General features: G+C 38.6%; 1 protein-coding gene across 2 annotated transcripts in view; it reads left to right on the forward strand.

Moving 5' to 3' along the window:
- The first annotated feature begins 258 nt into the window (after positions 1-258).
- NUP107 (nucleoporin 107) overlaps positions 259-16,481 on the forward strand; it is a 49,815-nt gene continuing 33,592 nt past the window's right edge. The window contains exons 1-7 of one of the 2 annotated variants that reach the window (XM_043446755.1): positions 259-413; positions 2,325-2,416; positions 2,937-3,023; positions 3,726-3,841; positions 5,680-5,824; positions 10,755-10,858; positions 15,704-15,831. In XM_043446755.1, the coding sequence (XP_043302690.1) occupies positions 406-413; positions 2,325-2,416; positions 2,937-3,023; positions 3,726-3,841; positions 5,680-5,824; positions 10,755-10,858; positions 15,704-15,831 (680 nt within the window). In that variant the 5' untranslated portion in view covers positions 259-405. Of the gene's footprint in view, positions 414-2,324; positions 2,417-2,936; positions 3,024-3,697; positions 3,842-5,679; positions 5,825-10,754; positions 10,859-15,703; positions 15,832-16,481 lie in introns of those variants that run through there. The other variant, XM_043446756.1, reaches the window with a different exon arrangement.

Genomic DNA, 16,481 nt, shown 5'->3' on the forward strand with positions numbered 1-16,481 from the left:
TTTTTCTATACCATCAACATACACCAGGACCTCCAGCAGAACCCCGGCGCTTGGACCACGCCCACAAATGTCAGTCAAGAAAGTGGCGGCCGCGCAGCACGGCTAAACTGTCAGGCCCCGCCTCCTACCGCTCCTGCCCCGCCCCTGGTCCGACCCTGCCCAGCCCGGCGCCATCAATCCCCGACTCTACTTTGCGCCTGCGCAGACCGCGCGTGCGGCTGCTGGCGAAAGAATTTGTGCAGGCGCCTAGAGGGAAAGTTGGTTCTTTTTCCCTCCTACCCCTCGCGAGAACTTGAAAACTTGCTTCCGGGTCGAAGGGTTTACTTCCGGAGAGCGGGAAGGCTGAAACGCGGTGGCTAAACTGTAGCTGAATTTGCACCGTTCTCGGTGGAGAAGGCTGTAGCCATGGACAGGTGAGTTCTGGTGGAGACGGCTGAGCTCGGACGCTTTCCTCTTCAGCGTGTTGGAGGAATGAAACAGGTGAAACCCGACTCAGGAAGCAGAGGAGGGCCTGGGTGCTGACCCTAGGCCTCCTTTTCCGGCTGGGAGACTGCAGTTAAGGGAGAAAGGCCGCTTGGGCCGGGGACGGGTATGGTTAATGATAATCTTCTGGTTCCCATGGCAACTCTGCCGTCTACTCACTTTCGCGCTCCAGGGGTGGGCGAGGTCGGAGGTGGCCCGGCATTCGAGATGCTGAGTTACTGCCCGAGATCACAAAGCCAGACAGTGACGGAACGGGCTCTCACCCCAGACTTCCTGATTACAGGTTTCAGCACCAAATAGTTAATCTTTCTGTGACCTCGGAACGATGGTAGGCCCCTGCATAAAGATGAGTTATTCAAGGTTCTTGGCCTCGGGGAATGTATAGTGGAGGAGACGTCGGAGCAGTGCGGAATGACGAGTGTTTTGTACTACTTTGTGGGAAAACAAACGGAGCAATGAAGTCTCCTTGTCATGGAAAGTACCAGGAAGACCTCTCAAAGGAGGATATATTCTAGGTGGTCTTTGAATAGTGGCAGTAGCCTACATCGACTGCCTTAACCGCTTTAAATGTATTATTGTTGTTGTTCAGTCGCTAAGTGGTGTCCGATTTTTGCGACTCCGTGAACTGCAGCTGGCCAGGCTGCTCTGTCCATGGGATTCTCCAGGCAAGAATACTGGAGTGGGTTGCCATGCCCTCCTCCAGGGGATCTTCCCAACCCAGAGATCGAACTCGCGTCTCCTACTTTGCCGGCGGATTTGTGTGTGTGTGTGTGTGTGTGTGTGTGTGTAAGCATTTGTGATGGTATATTAGCTATTTTAGTCCTTCTAACAATCCTATCAGGGTAGCTACTGTGATCCTCTTTTCACACATAACATTGAGGCTAAAAGAGGTTAAGGAACTTGATCAGTTAGGAAGCTAACAAAGGAAGCTAAGAAACAAGTTGCCAACCTGGATGTGTGTTTCTAGACTCCAGGAGGCTGTTTGATGAGTAAGTATTCACCAGATAGACCAAAGAGGTGAATGTAGGCCTCTGAAAAGAAGCATGAGTACAGAGGTGTAAGGATATGAAAGTGTAGCTGAGTGGTCACATGCAGTGTGTGTTTGTATGGACGTGACGTTTGTGGCTGAACTGGTAAGCTGGGGTCAGATTATAAAAACCATGGTAGGAAATTTGGACTTGATTCTGTAGGCCAGAGATATCTATCTGAAGATTTTAAGTGGAGGAAATACACATTAGATTCTTAAGATACAGGTCTCATAATACACACAATTTATTTTCTAGACGTTGGGCTGAGAATGTCTGGGACTATAATAGTGCTGAGACAGGAGACACCCTTAGTGTACTCTGGAAAGAAAAGCTTGAAGGATCATTTCTTTCCAATTTATTAGATTTATTTTTTACTTAGCCTCCCAAGTCACCAGCTTAAACAATAGTATCCATGGTTTGAAGTACTTTGGAGACTACAGAACATCCTTTTAAGAGTTCCTGCAACTTTAGGAACCTCCTCAATCCAGCGAAGAAAGGTTTATCTTCACGAAACAATTATTTAAAGCAATGTTAGAATACAGATTTAGATTCCAAGTGTTAAAGTAATTCCAGAGGAGGAAAACATTAACAAGTCAGAGAAGACTTTATGCAGGTAAAATTTGAGCAGGACTTTGAGAGAGAAGCTGGATTTGGAGGCAGAGAAGTATTAGCAACAAGAAAACAAAGACTTGGCAGTTGGGATGATCTGTGCCTTGACTGACTGAGGATCCTTTGCTCCAGTCGTAATGATAAAGGTTTTGCAAATGGTCTGTTCTCATTTCATTCACGTGAATGTGATTATTGCCGTTTTAGGAGTGGCTTTGGAGAGATGTCCTCTCCTGTGATCCGGGAGGCAGAGGTGACTCGGACTGCTCGCAAGCAGAGTGCCCAGAAAAGAGCCCTGAGTATCCTTTGCGTATTAAGCGTCAGCATGAACATTGTAACATGTTCGGAATTAGCAGTGCAGACTTTCCATGAGCGATGTTTAACACTAGCTGTAATAATAAAATACTGTGGAAATTAATTTTTTTTTAACTCTCCTGATGTGTTATTTGGCAAATATAATGCTGAAAGTCAGTGAGATTCATATTTCCCTGAAAATAAGGATGTTCCATTTTAATGCTATCCTATTGTGGTTAGCTTTTGCTGAGATTAGATTTTCTCTATTATTTGAGATCTAGGAACTCTTAGTTCAGTGTGTGGTAACCTAAGACTTGAGTTCTTAGTTCAGGACTGTAGTAACTGCTAACTAGAATTTAAAGGGGAAAGGGAATTATTTACTCCTCGCATAGAAAATATGGTAGCTATAAAATACCTTGTCCTTGAAAAATGTATTCACATATTTTGTATAGTATAAATATGGTTCATTCTAACTTTAATGATGTTTTTTTCTATATGAAAAACTTTCCTTAACATTTCCTGTAGTTCGGGCATCCCAGGATGAAGTTTTTTCTAATACCACTCCAAGAAACCAGGTTATGCCCCGAACTCCCAGCTCATTTCGACAACCTTGTAAGATTTTTTTGCTTTTAAAGCATTTAATAATGATAACAGTAATAGCAGCTAATACTATAATATATATTATATTTTATAAGTTATTTTTAATTAAGAGCAAATAATAAGGATTGCACTTACTATTTGTTGAACTCTTAGCATGTGTAAAGCTTTACATAATTGCGTAATAGCTGTGAAGTAGATATTGTCTCTATTTTGCTGAAACTGTACATGAGACCTAGAGAAGTTGATTAATGCAGATAAAATAGCTAGATAAGTATGTAAGTATGTATGAATTTTGGCAGTTGGGATGATCTGTGCCTTGACTGACTTAGGATCCTTTGCTCAAAATTCAAATCATAATCTGCTTACTTTAGAGCCCATGTCCTCTATCTATAGTATGATTTATAAAATTAGAATTTGATAAGTTCATGAACTCATGAGTGTCTTTTTTTTTTTTTTTAATGTTCAGTTATGTTATAATGAAAGCATCTCTGTTTGCAGTAAAGTGTTTTTGGTGGGCTCAGTAGTACCAAAAGTTCGTATTTAGAAAAATAAGTTAAATCTTCATACTATAGAAATGTTAATATTGAAAGTATTTATTTGGTTAGAATCTAAATAATTGAAAAGTGAAAATTATTTGTTTTTATTTGCTTGTTTCATTTTCATGATCAATGCTCATAACGCTTCAGATTCTCTTTACTAACTTCTTGCTTGTAGTTACTCCACCAAGCCGGAGCCTACTGAGGCAGCCAGATGTATCCTGCATTCTTGGAACTGGAGGGAGGTCTCCCCGGCTTACACAGTCTTCAGGGTTCTTGGGAAATCTGTCTATGGTATGTAGAAAAATGGGGCTGAAATTTTTCCCCTTTTTTAATTATGGTATGATATTTAGCTTAAAAACTTTAATTGAAGTCTTATTTTTAATAAAAGTAACTCAGTTATGTAGGTTGAAATCATTTTTTGGTTAGACTTCCAGAAAACTGAGACCCGTAAGCATCTTACGTCATAGGTGGAAACTGTGACACCAACAGCAGTTAGATGCAGATAAAATGTACTAATCTGACAGTTTACTGATCAGAATAAATAAATTCTGATTGGTTGCTAGTTTCTGTAAAAACTGAGCCCTGTTTTGAAGCATAGAAGAGGAGGCCAAGAGTAATCAATGAAGACTGTCATAAGGAAGAAGAACAAAGCATTAAAGGAGAGAAAAGAGAAAATTTGAGGAAAAGTAAGTTAGACACTCTTTAGGAATCATTATGGTACAGTATTTAAAATAGCAAAAGAAGTGTCATATAGACTGTAAATGCAGAATGACCTGACCTAGGTGCTTAAAATACCCTATAGAGAAAGAAAGAATTGTGTCTAACTGAGAAGATTAAAACAGAATAGTTTTGTTGGACTAGTAGAGTATTATGGTTCATTTAGTTCCAAGAACAAGATGAAAAGGGCTCTTTATTTGGCTCTGTGATTATTGAAAAAACAGTTTTACACACACCAGAAATTGTCTAAATTATGTGTTTTCAAAGGAATGGTTTTGCATATTAAACCTCTCCTTGTCTTAGAAGGTTAACAATCTTTGAAATGTTTTAGAGTGTTAGTATCTAACAGTGATCTAGTCATTGAATAATTTTACTCTGGTTATGAAGCTGGTTTATTTTGGCAACGTTTATTTGTATTCTACTTAGAAACATGAGTGAATTGACTGCTTTTAGGTTTCAGCATAAGATGATGACTTTTATTATTTAGTGCTTCAGAACTGCCAGTTTAATAGTAAAATTATTACTCTTCTAAAGGCCAGGATAGAGTAAATATGTATTGATTATTACAGAATGTTTGGAAATTACTTTGTAGTCAAAAATGTTTTCTTGATTTTGTTTTGCCAATTTTAGTATCAGTTGTGAGAGGTGGTTGAAGGAAGTACAATTATTTGTTACGTTGGTTGATTTTATCATGTGTCGACCTACAAAACATTTTTCTGAATGCAGAATATCACTACTGTGTAAGATTTTCAGTTTGACCTGGGTGCTAATGATGATGAGTACCCAGAAGGAAATCAGTCTTTTGGTAGCTGAAGCTAAACTCTGCTCAGCCCATAGTTACTATCTCATTAATATACAGGGTCCCAGCACCCATTAGTTTCCCTTGGGGAGACTAATTTAAAGGTACATTTTTATCGTTGCTCATGCCTGGATTTTTTAACACATTGCATTTGCTTGGTATGTCCCAAGTATTTGAATCTCTAAGTTTCTAAATCATCCTTTTTTTCTCATTATCATTTATTTGTTTAAGAAGCTGAGTCATTTATCCCATAATATTTCCCAAAATTAAAAACGTGATTTGAAGTAGTCCTAGAGCAGTAAAATTCATGAACAGAGGAGCCTGGTGGGCTACAGTCTATGGGGTCATGAAGAATTGGACACAACTGAGTGATTAACACTTTCACTAGAGCAAAAAGGTATGGAGTGGGGCAAAGAAGAAAAAGCCATAATATCCTTAACAAAATAGTCATGTGGCTATCTTTTTAGTATATGTGCTGCCGAAGCGAGCACATGTGGCTATCTTGTAAAAGTGAAAAGCACATGTTTTTTAAAAAAAATGTTAATAGTTCTGAAGTCTTTATTCACTCAATGGCAATAACCACATTACTTTTCTGTATCTCCTTTATCTTTAGGTGACTAACCTGGATGACAGTAACTGGGCCACTGCTTTCTCATCACAGCGTGCAGGGCTCTTCACAAACGCAGAGCCCCACAGTGTGACGGAGGACGTGACCCTCAGCGCTGTTATGTTACGTGAGGATGATCCTGGAGAAGCTGGTAAAATAGCTTAGGACTTTGTTTGTAGCACAATAGTTTGTCATTTTACTGAGATCAATCAAGGAAATTATCTCCTATTCCTGAATATTAAAAAATATTTTTTGTTATGCTTATTAGTTATGGTAATGGCTCTGCCACTTGATGATAATGGGTTAGCCAAAAGTTTGTTTGGGTTTTTCAGTGGAATTTTTGGCCAACCCAGTAGTAACTCTAGAAAGTTGAGAACCTCACCTTCATTCTCAGTTGGAGCAGCATCTTGCCATTTAATCTTTTCAGTGTAAATAGCTGCCTCTTAGGTTATTAGACTAGTCACTAATGCTTTTATTCTTTCCAAACTTGTGCTGTTGAGAGAGCTTCTCTTTTTGTTTCATTTTTATCTGACATTGTTGACATGTTTTATTTTGGCCTGAATGCTAATGCTGTTTCTTCAAATAGTATTGTGACCATTCTGACTTTAGGCTGGTTATTACCATTCCCTTTTGGGAAAAAGCATTTGCTTTTAATGTGCTTATACCTGCACATTATGACATAGATTCTTCATTAATTTATCATCACAGACTAACAAGCTAGTCAGTATGCTTACCACTGTATGCACGTTAACTCATTTCATGGTCCATTAAATAGATACAATAACTATTTCATTTTTGTGGAAAGGGAACAGCTGCTCAAAAAAATTAAGTGACCTGTTTGAGCTCACCTGGCTAGGAAGTGATGGCACCAGGGTTTGAAACTGAGCAGTCTGATTTCAGCACCCTTCTCCTTAACACTGTGGGGACCGCTGCTTTGTAGTATATGCCAGTGGTAAGCATGCAAATGGGTAACTCAGAAATGCTTTGTACTTAATACATGAAATATAAGAATTTCATGTTTAGTATGAACCGTGGCTGAGGCCTTAGATATTATACGGTATTATAGTAGGGTGTCTATATTTCCCCTGAATAAAGCATGTCATTTTAGAACCTGCTACAACTTTCCCAGTTACTTTGTTATGGTGTACTTAAAATGTAATTCAGGTGTTTTAAAATGTGGCTCATGTTTTTGTAGTAATTGTTGACAGACTAATAACTAATATATCTTTGGAATCTTAAAAGACTTGTAAGTGACAGAAGACTAAATAGATAAATTAGACTACATCAAAATATGGGTCAGAAAATGCAGTCAATAGAATCAGAAAGCCACAGAACGTGAGAATATATCTGCAAGTCATATATCTCAAAAAATTAATATTCAGAATATAAAAAGAACTACAACTCAACAGTAGCAGAAGATAGTCCAACTAAAAAGTGGGCAGAGAACATGTATAGATATTTCTGCAAAGAAGATACAAAAGTAGCTATTATGCACATGAAAATTTGCTCAGTATAGCTCAAGTGGTAAAAAATCCCCCTGCAGTGCAGGAGATGGAGATGCAGTCCCTGGTCAGGAAGGTGCCCTGGAGAAGGAGATGGCAACCACTCCAGTATTCTTGCCCGGGAAATCCCATGGACAGAGGAGCCTGGTGGGCCGTAGTCCAGGGAATCACAAAGAGTCGGACACGACTGAGCACTGGATGGATGTAGTAATCATTAAGGAAATGCAAATCAAAACCACAGTGAGGTAGCATCTCACACCCATTAAGATGGCTACTATCAAAAACAAAAAAATCCCCAAATAAACTGGAAATGGTAAATGTTGGCAAGGATATGGGAAAATTGGAACTCTTATATGTTGTTGGTGGGAATGCGAAATGGTGCAGCACTGTGGCAAACAATATGGTCGTTCCTCAAAAAATTAAAAATAGAATTACCTTATGATTTAGTTTTACCTCTGGGTATATTCCAAAAGAAGTGAAAACCATGTTTTGAAGAGATTTGTATTTCCTTGTTCATAGCCCTGTGAACAAAAGATAGAAGGAACCCAAATCCCATTGATGGATAAAGGATTAAAATATGATTAATAACTTTTTAGTGGGATATAATTTAGACATATGCTACAACATGAATGAACTTTGAGGACTTTATGCTTGATGAAATAAGCCAGTAGCATAGGGACCAAATACTGTATGATTTCACTTATATGAGACACCTGGAGTAGTCACACTCATAGAAAGTGCAATAATGTTTGCAAAGGTGTAGGAACAGGGGAGAATGGAGAGTTACAGTGTTAGGGTTTTTTGTTTTTGTTTTTTATTTAAATTGACATAACATTCTGTAAGTTTAAAGTGTATGACATATTGCTTTGATACACTTGCATATTGTAATACTATTATTAGTGTTAGCTAACACCTCCATGGTACTTTTGCATTATATAATTATCATTTCTGTGATAAGAACATTTAAGATCTCATCTCTTAGCAACTTTGAACTATGTAGTGCAGATTTATTGACTATAACAATGCTGTGCGTTGGATTTTCAGAATTTACTCATCTTCTTACTGCACGTTTGTACACTTTAACCAACATCTCACAATTCTCTTATCCTCCAGACCCTGGAAACCACCGTTCCAGGCTCTGGTTCTTTGAGTTTAGCTTTTTCAGACTCGTCATGAGTGATATAGTACAGTATTTGTCTCTCTGTTAGTTGTTAAATTTATTTTACTTAATGCCTTCAGGGTTTATCTAGGGTCTATCCTGTTGGAAATAGCAGATCACTTTTTCATGGTTGAAAAATATTCTGGTTGTGTGTGTGTTTATGTATGTATTAATATGTTGTTGTTTAGTTGCTAAGTCATGCCCAGCTCTTTTTGTGACCTCATAGACTGTAGCCCACCCGGCTCCTCTGTGCCATTTCCCAGGCAAGAATACTGGAGTGGGTTGCCATTTCTTTCTCCAGGGGATCTTCCTGAACCAGGGATCGAACCCACGTTTGCTGAATCAGCAGGCAGATTCTTTACCTCTGAGTCACCAGGGCAGGCCTATATGTATATATAGGTGTGTATACACACACACCCCACTTTTCTGTTTATCTGGTGGTGGACACTTGGGGCTTTTTCCTGTCTTGGCTGTGGTGAACAATGCCACAGTGAGAATGAGAGTACCACTCCTTTTCCTTTTATTTATTATTTTTGGTTGCACTGGGTCTTCGTTGCTGGGTGCGGGCTCTCTCTAGTTGGGTTAAGGGAGATGGGACTGCTGTTCGTTGCAGTGCACGGGCTTCTCGTTGCGACGGCTTCTCTTGTTGTGGAACACAGGCTCTAGGTACATGGGCTTCAGTAGTTGCGGCCCACGGGTTTAGTTGCTCCACGACATGTGGAATCTTCCCAAGCAAGGGATCAACCTGTGTCTCCTTCATTGGCAGGCAGATTCCCATCCACTGTATCTATAGGGAAGTTCCTGTAGATACCTTTTTTGTTAGCCTGTTTTCATTTCTTTTGAATATATACCCAGAAGTGGTATTGCTAGATCATTTGGTAGTTCTGTTTTTAATTTTTTAGGAAACCTTCATACTGTTTGCCATAGTGGCTAAACTCATTTACGTTCTCACCAGTAGTGCACAAATGTTCCCTTTTCTCTGCATCTTCACCAGCACTTGCCATTTCTTGTCTTATTGACTGATGATAGTTCTTATAGATGTGTGGGGATATCTCACTGTGGTTTTGATTTGTATTTCCCTGCTGATTAGTGATGTTGAGCATCTTTTCCTGTACGTGTTAGCTATTTGTATGTCATCTTTGGAGAAATGTCTGTTCAGTTACTCTGCCTATTTTAAATCGTATTTGTTTTTGAGTTTTATGAATTCTTCTTATATTTTGAAGATTAACTTTTTATGAGATTATATGGTTTGCAAATATTTTCTCTCATTCCATAGGTTGCCACTTCATTTTGTTGATTGTATCTTTTGCTGTTGATATACAGCTTTTTAGATGATATGGTCCCACTTGTTGATTTTTGGCTTTTGTTGCTTGTGCTTTTGGTGTCATATCCAAAAATTATTCTCAAGACAGGTGTCAAGAAGTGTTTTCCCTATATTTTTTTCTAAGCGTTATACAGTTTCAGATTTCACGTAAGTCTTTTTTTTTTTTCCTCCAAGTTTTGGCTGTGCTTGGTCTTCATTGCTGCTCATGGGCTTTCTCTATTTGTGGGAAGCTGGGGCTGCACTGTAGTTGCGATGCATGGGCTTCTCCTTTCGATGGCTTTGCTTGTTGCAGAGCATGGGTTCTAGGGCCCAAGGGCTCCATCGTTGCAGCACGTGGCCTTCAGAGTGCAGACTTGGTAGCTGTGATGCACAGGCTTAGTTGCCCCGAGGCATGTGGATTCTTCCCAGACCAGGGATTGAATCCCTATCCCCTTCGTTGGCAGGCAGATTCTTAACCACTTGACCACCAGGAAAGTCATCATTTAAGTCTTTAATCCATTTCAAGTTCACTTTTATGAGTTGTGTAAGATAGGGATCCAGTTTTGGTTTTCTGCATGTGATTTTCCAGTTTCCTTGGCAGTGTTTACTAAAGAAACTACCCTTTCTCCATTCAGTACTCATGGCTCCCTTGTCAAATAGTTCTTGACTGTATATGTAGGAGTTCACTTCTGGATTCTCTATTCTGTTCCGTTGATTTGTGTGTCTGTTTTTATGCCAGTACTGTTTTGAATACTAGCCTTTGTTGTAAGGTGTGAAATCAGGAAGTGAGATGCCTCCAGCTTTGTTCTTTCTCAGGATTGCCTTGGCTCTCCAGGGTTTTAGGTTTGCAAAAACCTAAACTCTTTGCAAAGAGTTCTGTGGTTGGATGGTGGTTATGGGGGCACAGCTCTGTGAATGTACTTTCTGCCACTGAATGCTTAAAAATGGTTACAATGATAAATTTGGTTACGTGTATTTTACCACAATTATGTACTTTTAAAAACACAGTAGTTTCAAAAAAGGATTTAGAGCTATGTTTTAAGTTTTGAAACAAACAGAATGACTTGGAAACATGAGACTTAATTTGTCTGTTCCTCTTCTGTTTATTGTGTTCTAGCATCCATGAGTATGTTTTCTGATTTCCTGCAGTCTTTTTTGAAGCACTCTTCAACTACTGTTTTTGACCTTGTAGAAGAGTATGAGAACATTTGTAGTAGTCAGGTAAGTTATTTCACTTCATTGTTGGTCAGACTTCAGTAATCAAGTTTTTTCTGAACAACATTAGCTTGTGAATTTCTTTCCTGTATTTAAGGAGGATGTCTTAGAAATATAGCGGCAGGCATGGAATAGTTAGAAAGTCAGCCAGAGCAGATCTACTTTTTACACATTGAGAGTCTTTATAGTATTTCTTTTAAGGACAGAAGGATTCTGCAACTTTGAGAAAGGAAAACCCAAAGTATACAAAGAACTTAAAACTCAACCATAGGAAAATGAACAATCCAATTAAAAAATGGACAAAACATGCAAACAGACACCTCATCAGAGGAGGTCTGCAGATGGCAAATAAGTATATGAAAAGATGTTTAATATCAACACAACACTGTAAACCAACTCTACTCCAATATAAAATGAAGATTGAAAAAAATTTTTAAAACACATCGTGTGTCATTAGGGAGTTGCAAATTAAAACAAAATGCTATTATATACCTATTAGAATGACCAAAATCTGAAACACTAACAATACCAAATGCTAACAAAGATATGGAACATGAATTCTCATTTATTATTTTTGGGAATGCAAAATGATAGCACTTTGGACCATAATCTCTCAGTTTCTTAGAAAACTAAACATACTCTTGCCATATGATCCAGCATTCATACTCTTTGATATTTACCCCAAAGATTAAAAAATTTATGTCCACATAAAAGCTTACACATAGATGTTTATAGCAGCTTTATTCATAGTAACCTGAATTTGGAAGCAATCAAGATGTCCTTTAGTAAGAGAATGGGTAAATCAGCTGGTTCATCCAGTCTGTGGAATCTTAACGCAGCCCTTGAAAGTAATGAGCTATCAAGCCATAAAGAGTTGAGGATGGACCCTGAATGTATATCTCTAAGTGAAAGAAGCCGCTATGCAAAGGAACGTATGGTGTGATTCCAACTGTGTGATATTCTGGGAAAGGGAGAACTTAAAGAGAATAGAAAGATTGGCAGTTGCCAGAGTTCAGGGAGAGATAAGGATAGAAAGTGAAGCACAGTAGATTTTTAGGGGAGTGATATTTAATGAGTAGAAGTAGGCTAGGTAGGAGATGGTAACCCATTCCAGTACTCTTGCCTGGAAAATTCCAGGGATAGAGGAGCCTGGTGGGCTACAGTCCAGTGGTTTGCAAAGAGTCATATGAGACTGAGCGCATTATAATGATATTATATAGTGGGTGCATCATTACACGTTTCTCACACCCAGAGGATGTACAGCACCAAGAGCGAACCCTTCTGTGAATTATGGACATTGGGTAATAATGACATGTCAGTGTAGTTTTATTGATTGTAACAGATGTACCACTCAGGTACTGGATATTGATAGTTGGGGGTTAGAGTCTGTGTATATGGGGCAGAAAGCAATGAGAAGTTGCTGTACTTTATTCAGTTTTGCTGTGAATCTAAAACTGCACAAAAAGTTGTCTATTTTAAAGAAAAGGAAAACAGCTTCAATAATAATTGAAATAATGGTAATAGCCAACCTTTTTTGAGCATTTAAATCAAGAAACACCTGGAGTAACAGGCAAATTTGGTCTTGCAGTACAGAGTGAACCAGGGCAAAAGCTAATAGATTTTTGCCAAGAGAATGCACTGGTCATAGCAAACACCCTCTTTCCAACAACCCAAGAGAAGATTCTACACCACCATGGGCATCACCAGATGATCAACAGTGAAATCAAATTGATTATATTCTTTGCAGCCAACTATGGAGAAGGTATATACAATCAGTAAAGACAAGACCGGGAGCTGACTGTGGCTCAGATCATGAACTCATTATTGCCAAATTCAGACTTAAATTGAGGTAAGTAGGGAAAACCACTAGACCATTCAGATATGACCTGAGTCAAATCCCTTACAATTATACATTGGAAGTGAGAAATAGATTTAAGGGACTAGATCTGATTGACAGAGTGCCTGATGAACTATGGACGGAGGTTTGTGACATTGTATAGGAGACAGGGATCAAGACCATCTCCAAGAAAAATGCAAAAAAGCAAAATGGCTATCTGAGGAGGCCTTACAAATAGCTATGAAAAGAAGAGAAGCCAAAAGCAAAGGAGAAAAGGAAAAATATACCCATTTGAATGAGTTCCAAAGCCGAGTTCCAAAGGATACCAAGGAGAGATAAGAAAGCCTTCCTCAGTGATCACTGCAAAGAAATAGAGGAAAACAATAGAATGGGAAAGACTCGAGATCTCTTCAAGAAAATTAGAGATACCAAAGGAACATTTCATGCAAAGATGAGCACAATAAAGGACAGAAATGGTATGGACCTAACAGAAGCAGAAGATATTAAGAAGAGGTGGCAAGAATACACAGAAGAAAAGATCTTCATGACCCAAATAATCACAAAGGTGTGATCACTCACCTAGAGTCAGACATCCTGGAATGTGAAGTCAAGTGGGCCTTAGGAAACATCACTATGACCAAAGCTAGTGGCAGTGATGGAATTCCAGTTAAGCTATTTCAAATCCTATAAGATGATGCTGTGAAAGTGCTGCTCTCAATATGCTAGCAAATCTGGAAAACTCAGCAATGGCCACAGGATTGGAAAAGGTCAGTGTTGATTCCAATCCCAAAGAAAGGAAATGCCAAAGAATGCTCAAACTACTGCACAATTGCACTCATCTCATACACTAGCAAAGTACTGCTCAAAATTCTCCAAGCCAGGCTTCAGCAGTTCGTGAACTGTGAACTTCAAATGGTCAAGCTGGTTTTAGAAAAGACAGGAACCAGAGATAAAATTGCCAATATCCTCTGAATCATTGAAAAAACAAGAGTTCCAGAAAAACATCTATATCTGCTTTATTGACTATGCCAAAGCCTTTGAGTGTGTGGATCACAACAAACTGGAAAATTCTGAAAGAGATGGGAATACCAGACCACCTGACCTGCCTCGTGAGAAACCTGTATGCAGGTCAGGAAGCAACAGTTAGAACTGGACATGGAACAACAGACTGGTTCCAAATAGGAAAAGGAGTACATCAAGGCTGTATATTGTCACCCTTATTTAACTTATATGCAGGGTACATCATGAGAAACACTGGGCTGGAGGAAGCACAAGCTGAAATCAAGATTGGTGGGAGAAATATCAATAACCTCAGATATGCAGATGACACCACCCTTACGGGAGAAAGTGAAGAAGAACTATAAGAGCCTCTTGATGAAAGTGAAAGAGGAGAGTGAAAAAGCTGGCTTAAAGCTCAACATTCACAAAACTAAGATCATGGCATCTGGTCCCATCACTTCATGGCAAATAGATAGGGAAACAGTGGGAGACTTTGTTTTTTGGGGCTCCAAAATTACTGTAGATGGTGATTGCAGCCATGAAATTAAAAGACCTTATTCCTTGGAAGAAAAACTGTGACCAACCTAGACAGCATATTAAAAAGCAGAGACATTACTTTGCCAACAAAGGTCCGTCTAGTCAACGCCATGGTTTTTCTAGTAGTCATGTATGGATGTGAGAGTTGGACTATAAAGAAAGCTGAGCGCCGAAGAATTGATGCATTTGAACTGTGGTGTTGAAAAGACTCTTGAGAGTCCCTTGGACTGCAAGGAGATCCAACAGTCCATCCTAAAGGAGCTCAGTCCTGGGTGTTCATTGGAAGGACTGATGCTGAAGCTGAAACTCCAATACTTTGGCTACTTGGTGCAAAGTGCTGACTCATTTGAAAAGACCCTGATGCTGGGAAAGATTGAAGGCGGGAGGAGAAGGGGATGACAGAGGATGAGATGGTTGGATGGCATCACCGACTCAATGGACATGAGTTTGAGTAAAGGCCTGGCGTGTTGCAGTCCATGGAGTCATAAAGAGTCAGACGAGACTGAGTTACTGAGTTACTGAACCGAACTGAATGTTGTTTCAATAATGAGTTTCTGAATTGTTCCATTATAAAATCAATAGCTTCGTTACATAACAAAAGCAATAATAATCACCTAGTGAATCACTGGAGTTTGGATTCCAATAGAGGATTTATTAAAGGAATGAGAAGTACAGGTAGTACTTTTTTTAAACACTGACCTTAATATAGAAGTAACATTACTTTGTGAATCCATTTTTAGAGGTGGGGAAACCTGTTGTTTCGGTGGTTTTTCTTCATTTTCTGAATGAGACCAATCCTGTTTCTTAATTGCCCTTGATAAAAGGTAATATTCACAACCTTTGAGAAAAGTTTCCTTTACCCTGGGTTCTTAAATCTGTTAAGTAATTTGGTGTGTGTTTGTGGAGAATATCTGTATGTTTCATTAGACTTTCATAGAAAGTCCTCAAGTGGTAAAGAACTGCTGTTTTACAGCAAGGAGGGATTTTGGTTAAGTTTTGACAAAAAAACAAAAAAAAAGGCAGTGTTTTTGTACCAGTCTTAGGAAAAGACTGGTACCAGTTGGAGAATATTTCTTAATGTTTTGTATATGGTATAAATTTTTCAGATTATTTGAAAGTATCTTATTTTTAATGTTCATTCTGCTGTGTTGGTTCATGATATATGATTTTACCAGGCATAGGTTAGATTTGGCTATCTTCTGGTTGATCTACAGGAAGAAAAATGTACTCATGGCTGTTACTGTTAAATTTGAAATCTCGAGTATGTTAAACTTTTACATACACACTCACCTAGACACACCTTACTTCAAATTAAGGCCCTTTCTAGTGGGAATGTTATATTACATTTAATTAAAAAAGGCAGAAGACAGGAAAGATTTGTAATGTAAATATGTACTTTTGGCACTATGTACTTGAAAAATACGAAGTTGTGACTCAGAGTTACAGAGAACCTCTTTACATTTGTGTCTTTAATTCAGGTAAATATGCTGAATAAAATAGTGAGCCGAGCAACACCTGGACTTCAGAAGTTTTCAAAAACAGCCAGCATGCTCTGGCTTCTTCAACAGGAGATGGTCACATGGAGGCTGCTGGCTTCTTTGTATAGGTAAAGTTGTGTAGTACTCAGAAATAAACTGGCAGTTAACTTAGAAGTTAGAATGAGGTGTGTTTGGAAATAGGTTCTGCCATTTTATGATGCTTACCATGTCTAATGCCTTTAGCTGTCAGAGGTAAGTTAGGAGGAAAGAGGGGAATATTAAATCATAAAGTTGGTAACTACCAAAAATTGAATGTTTGGAAAGATTTAAGTAAAGTGTTAAAAACTCGGCAATATTTAGAAGATAGATTAAGGGAAAAAGTGACATACACTTTATGTAATGTAGAAGTCTGAGAGAAGTTAACCAGATTTTTCTTAGATGCTCCTTGGTTTTGGCTCTCATTCTGTTGCTCTTTCATGCCCGTGAGAATACCTCAAGAGAAAATCATATTTTTTCATTTTGGCCATGTGAAAATGTTACATTGAAAAGTTAAGTTTATGCATTAGGTGGCCATCGAAGACTTTGTATTGTGTTTATTTTTGAAAATACTATTTTTGTCAATAAATATGGAGAAAATCTCCACAAAGTGGAGAAAACCACTAGCCCATTCAGGTATGACCTAAATCAAATCCCTTATTACTATACAGTGGAAGTGAGAAATAGATTTAAGGGACTAGATCTGATAGACAGAGAGCCTGACGAACTATGGATGGAGATT

Source organism: Cervus canadensis, chromosome 25 (genome assembly GCF_019320065.1).
Source record: "Cervus canadensis isolate Bull #8, Minnesota chromosome 25, ASM1932006v1, whole genome shotgun sequence".
Classification (NCBI taxonomy): domain Eukaryota; kingdom Metazoa; phylum Chordata; class Mammalia; order Artiodactyla; family Cervidae; genus Cervus; species Cervus canadensis.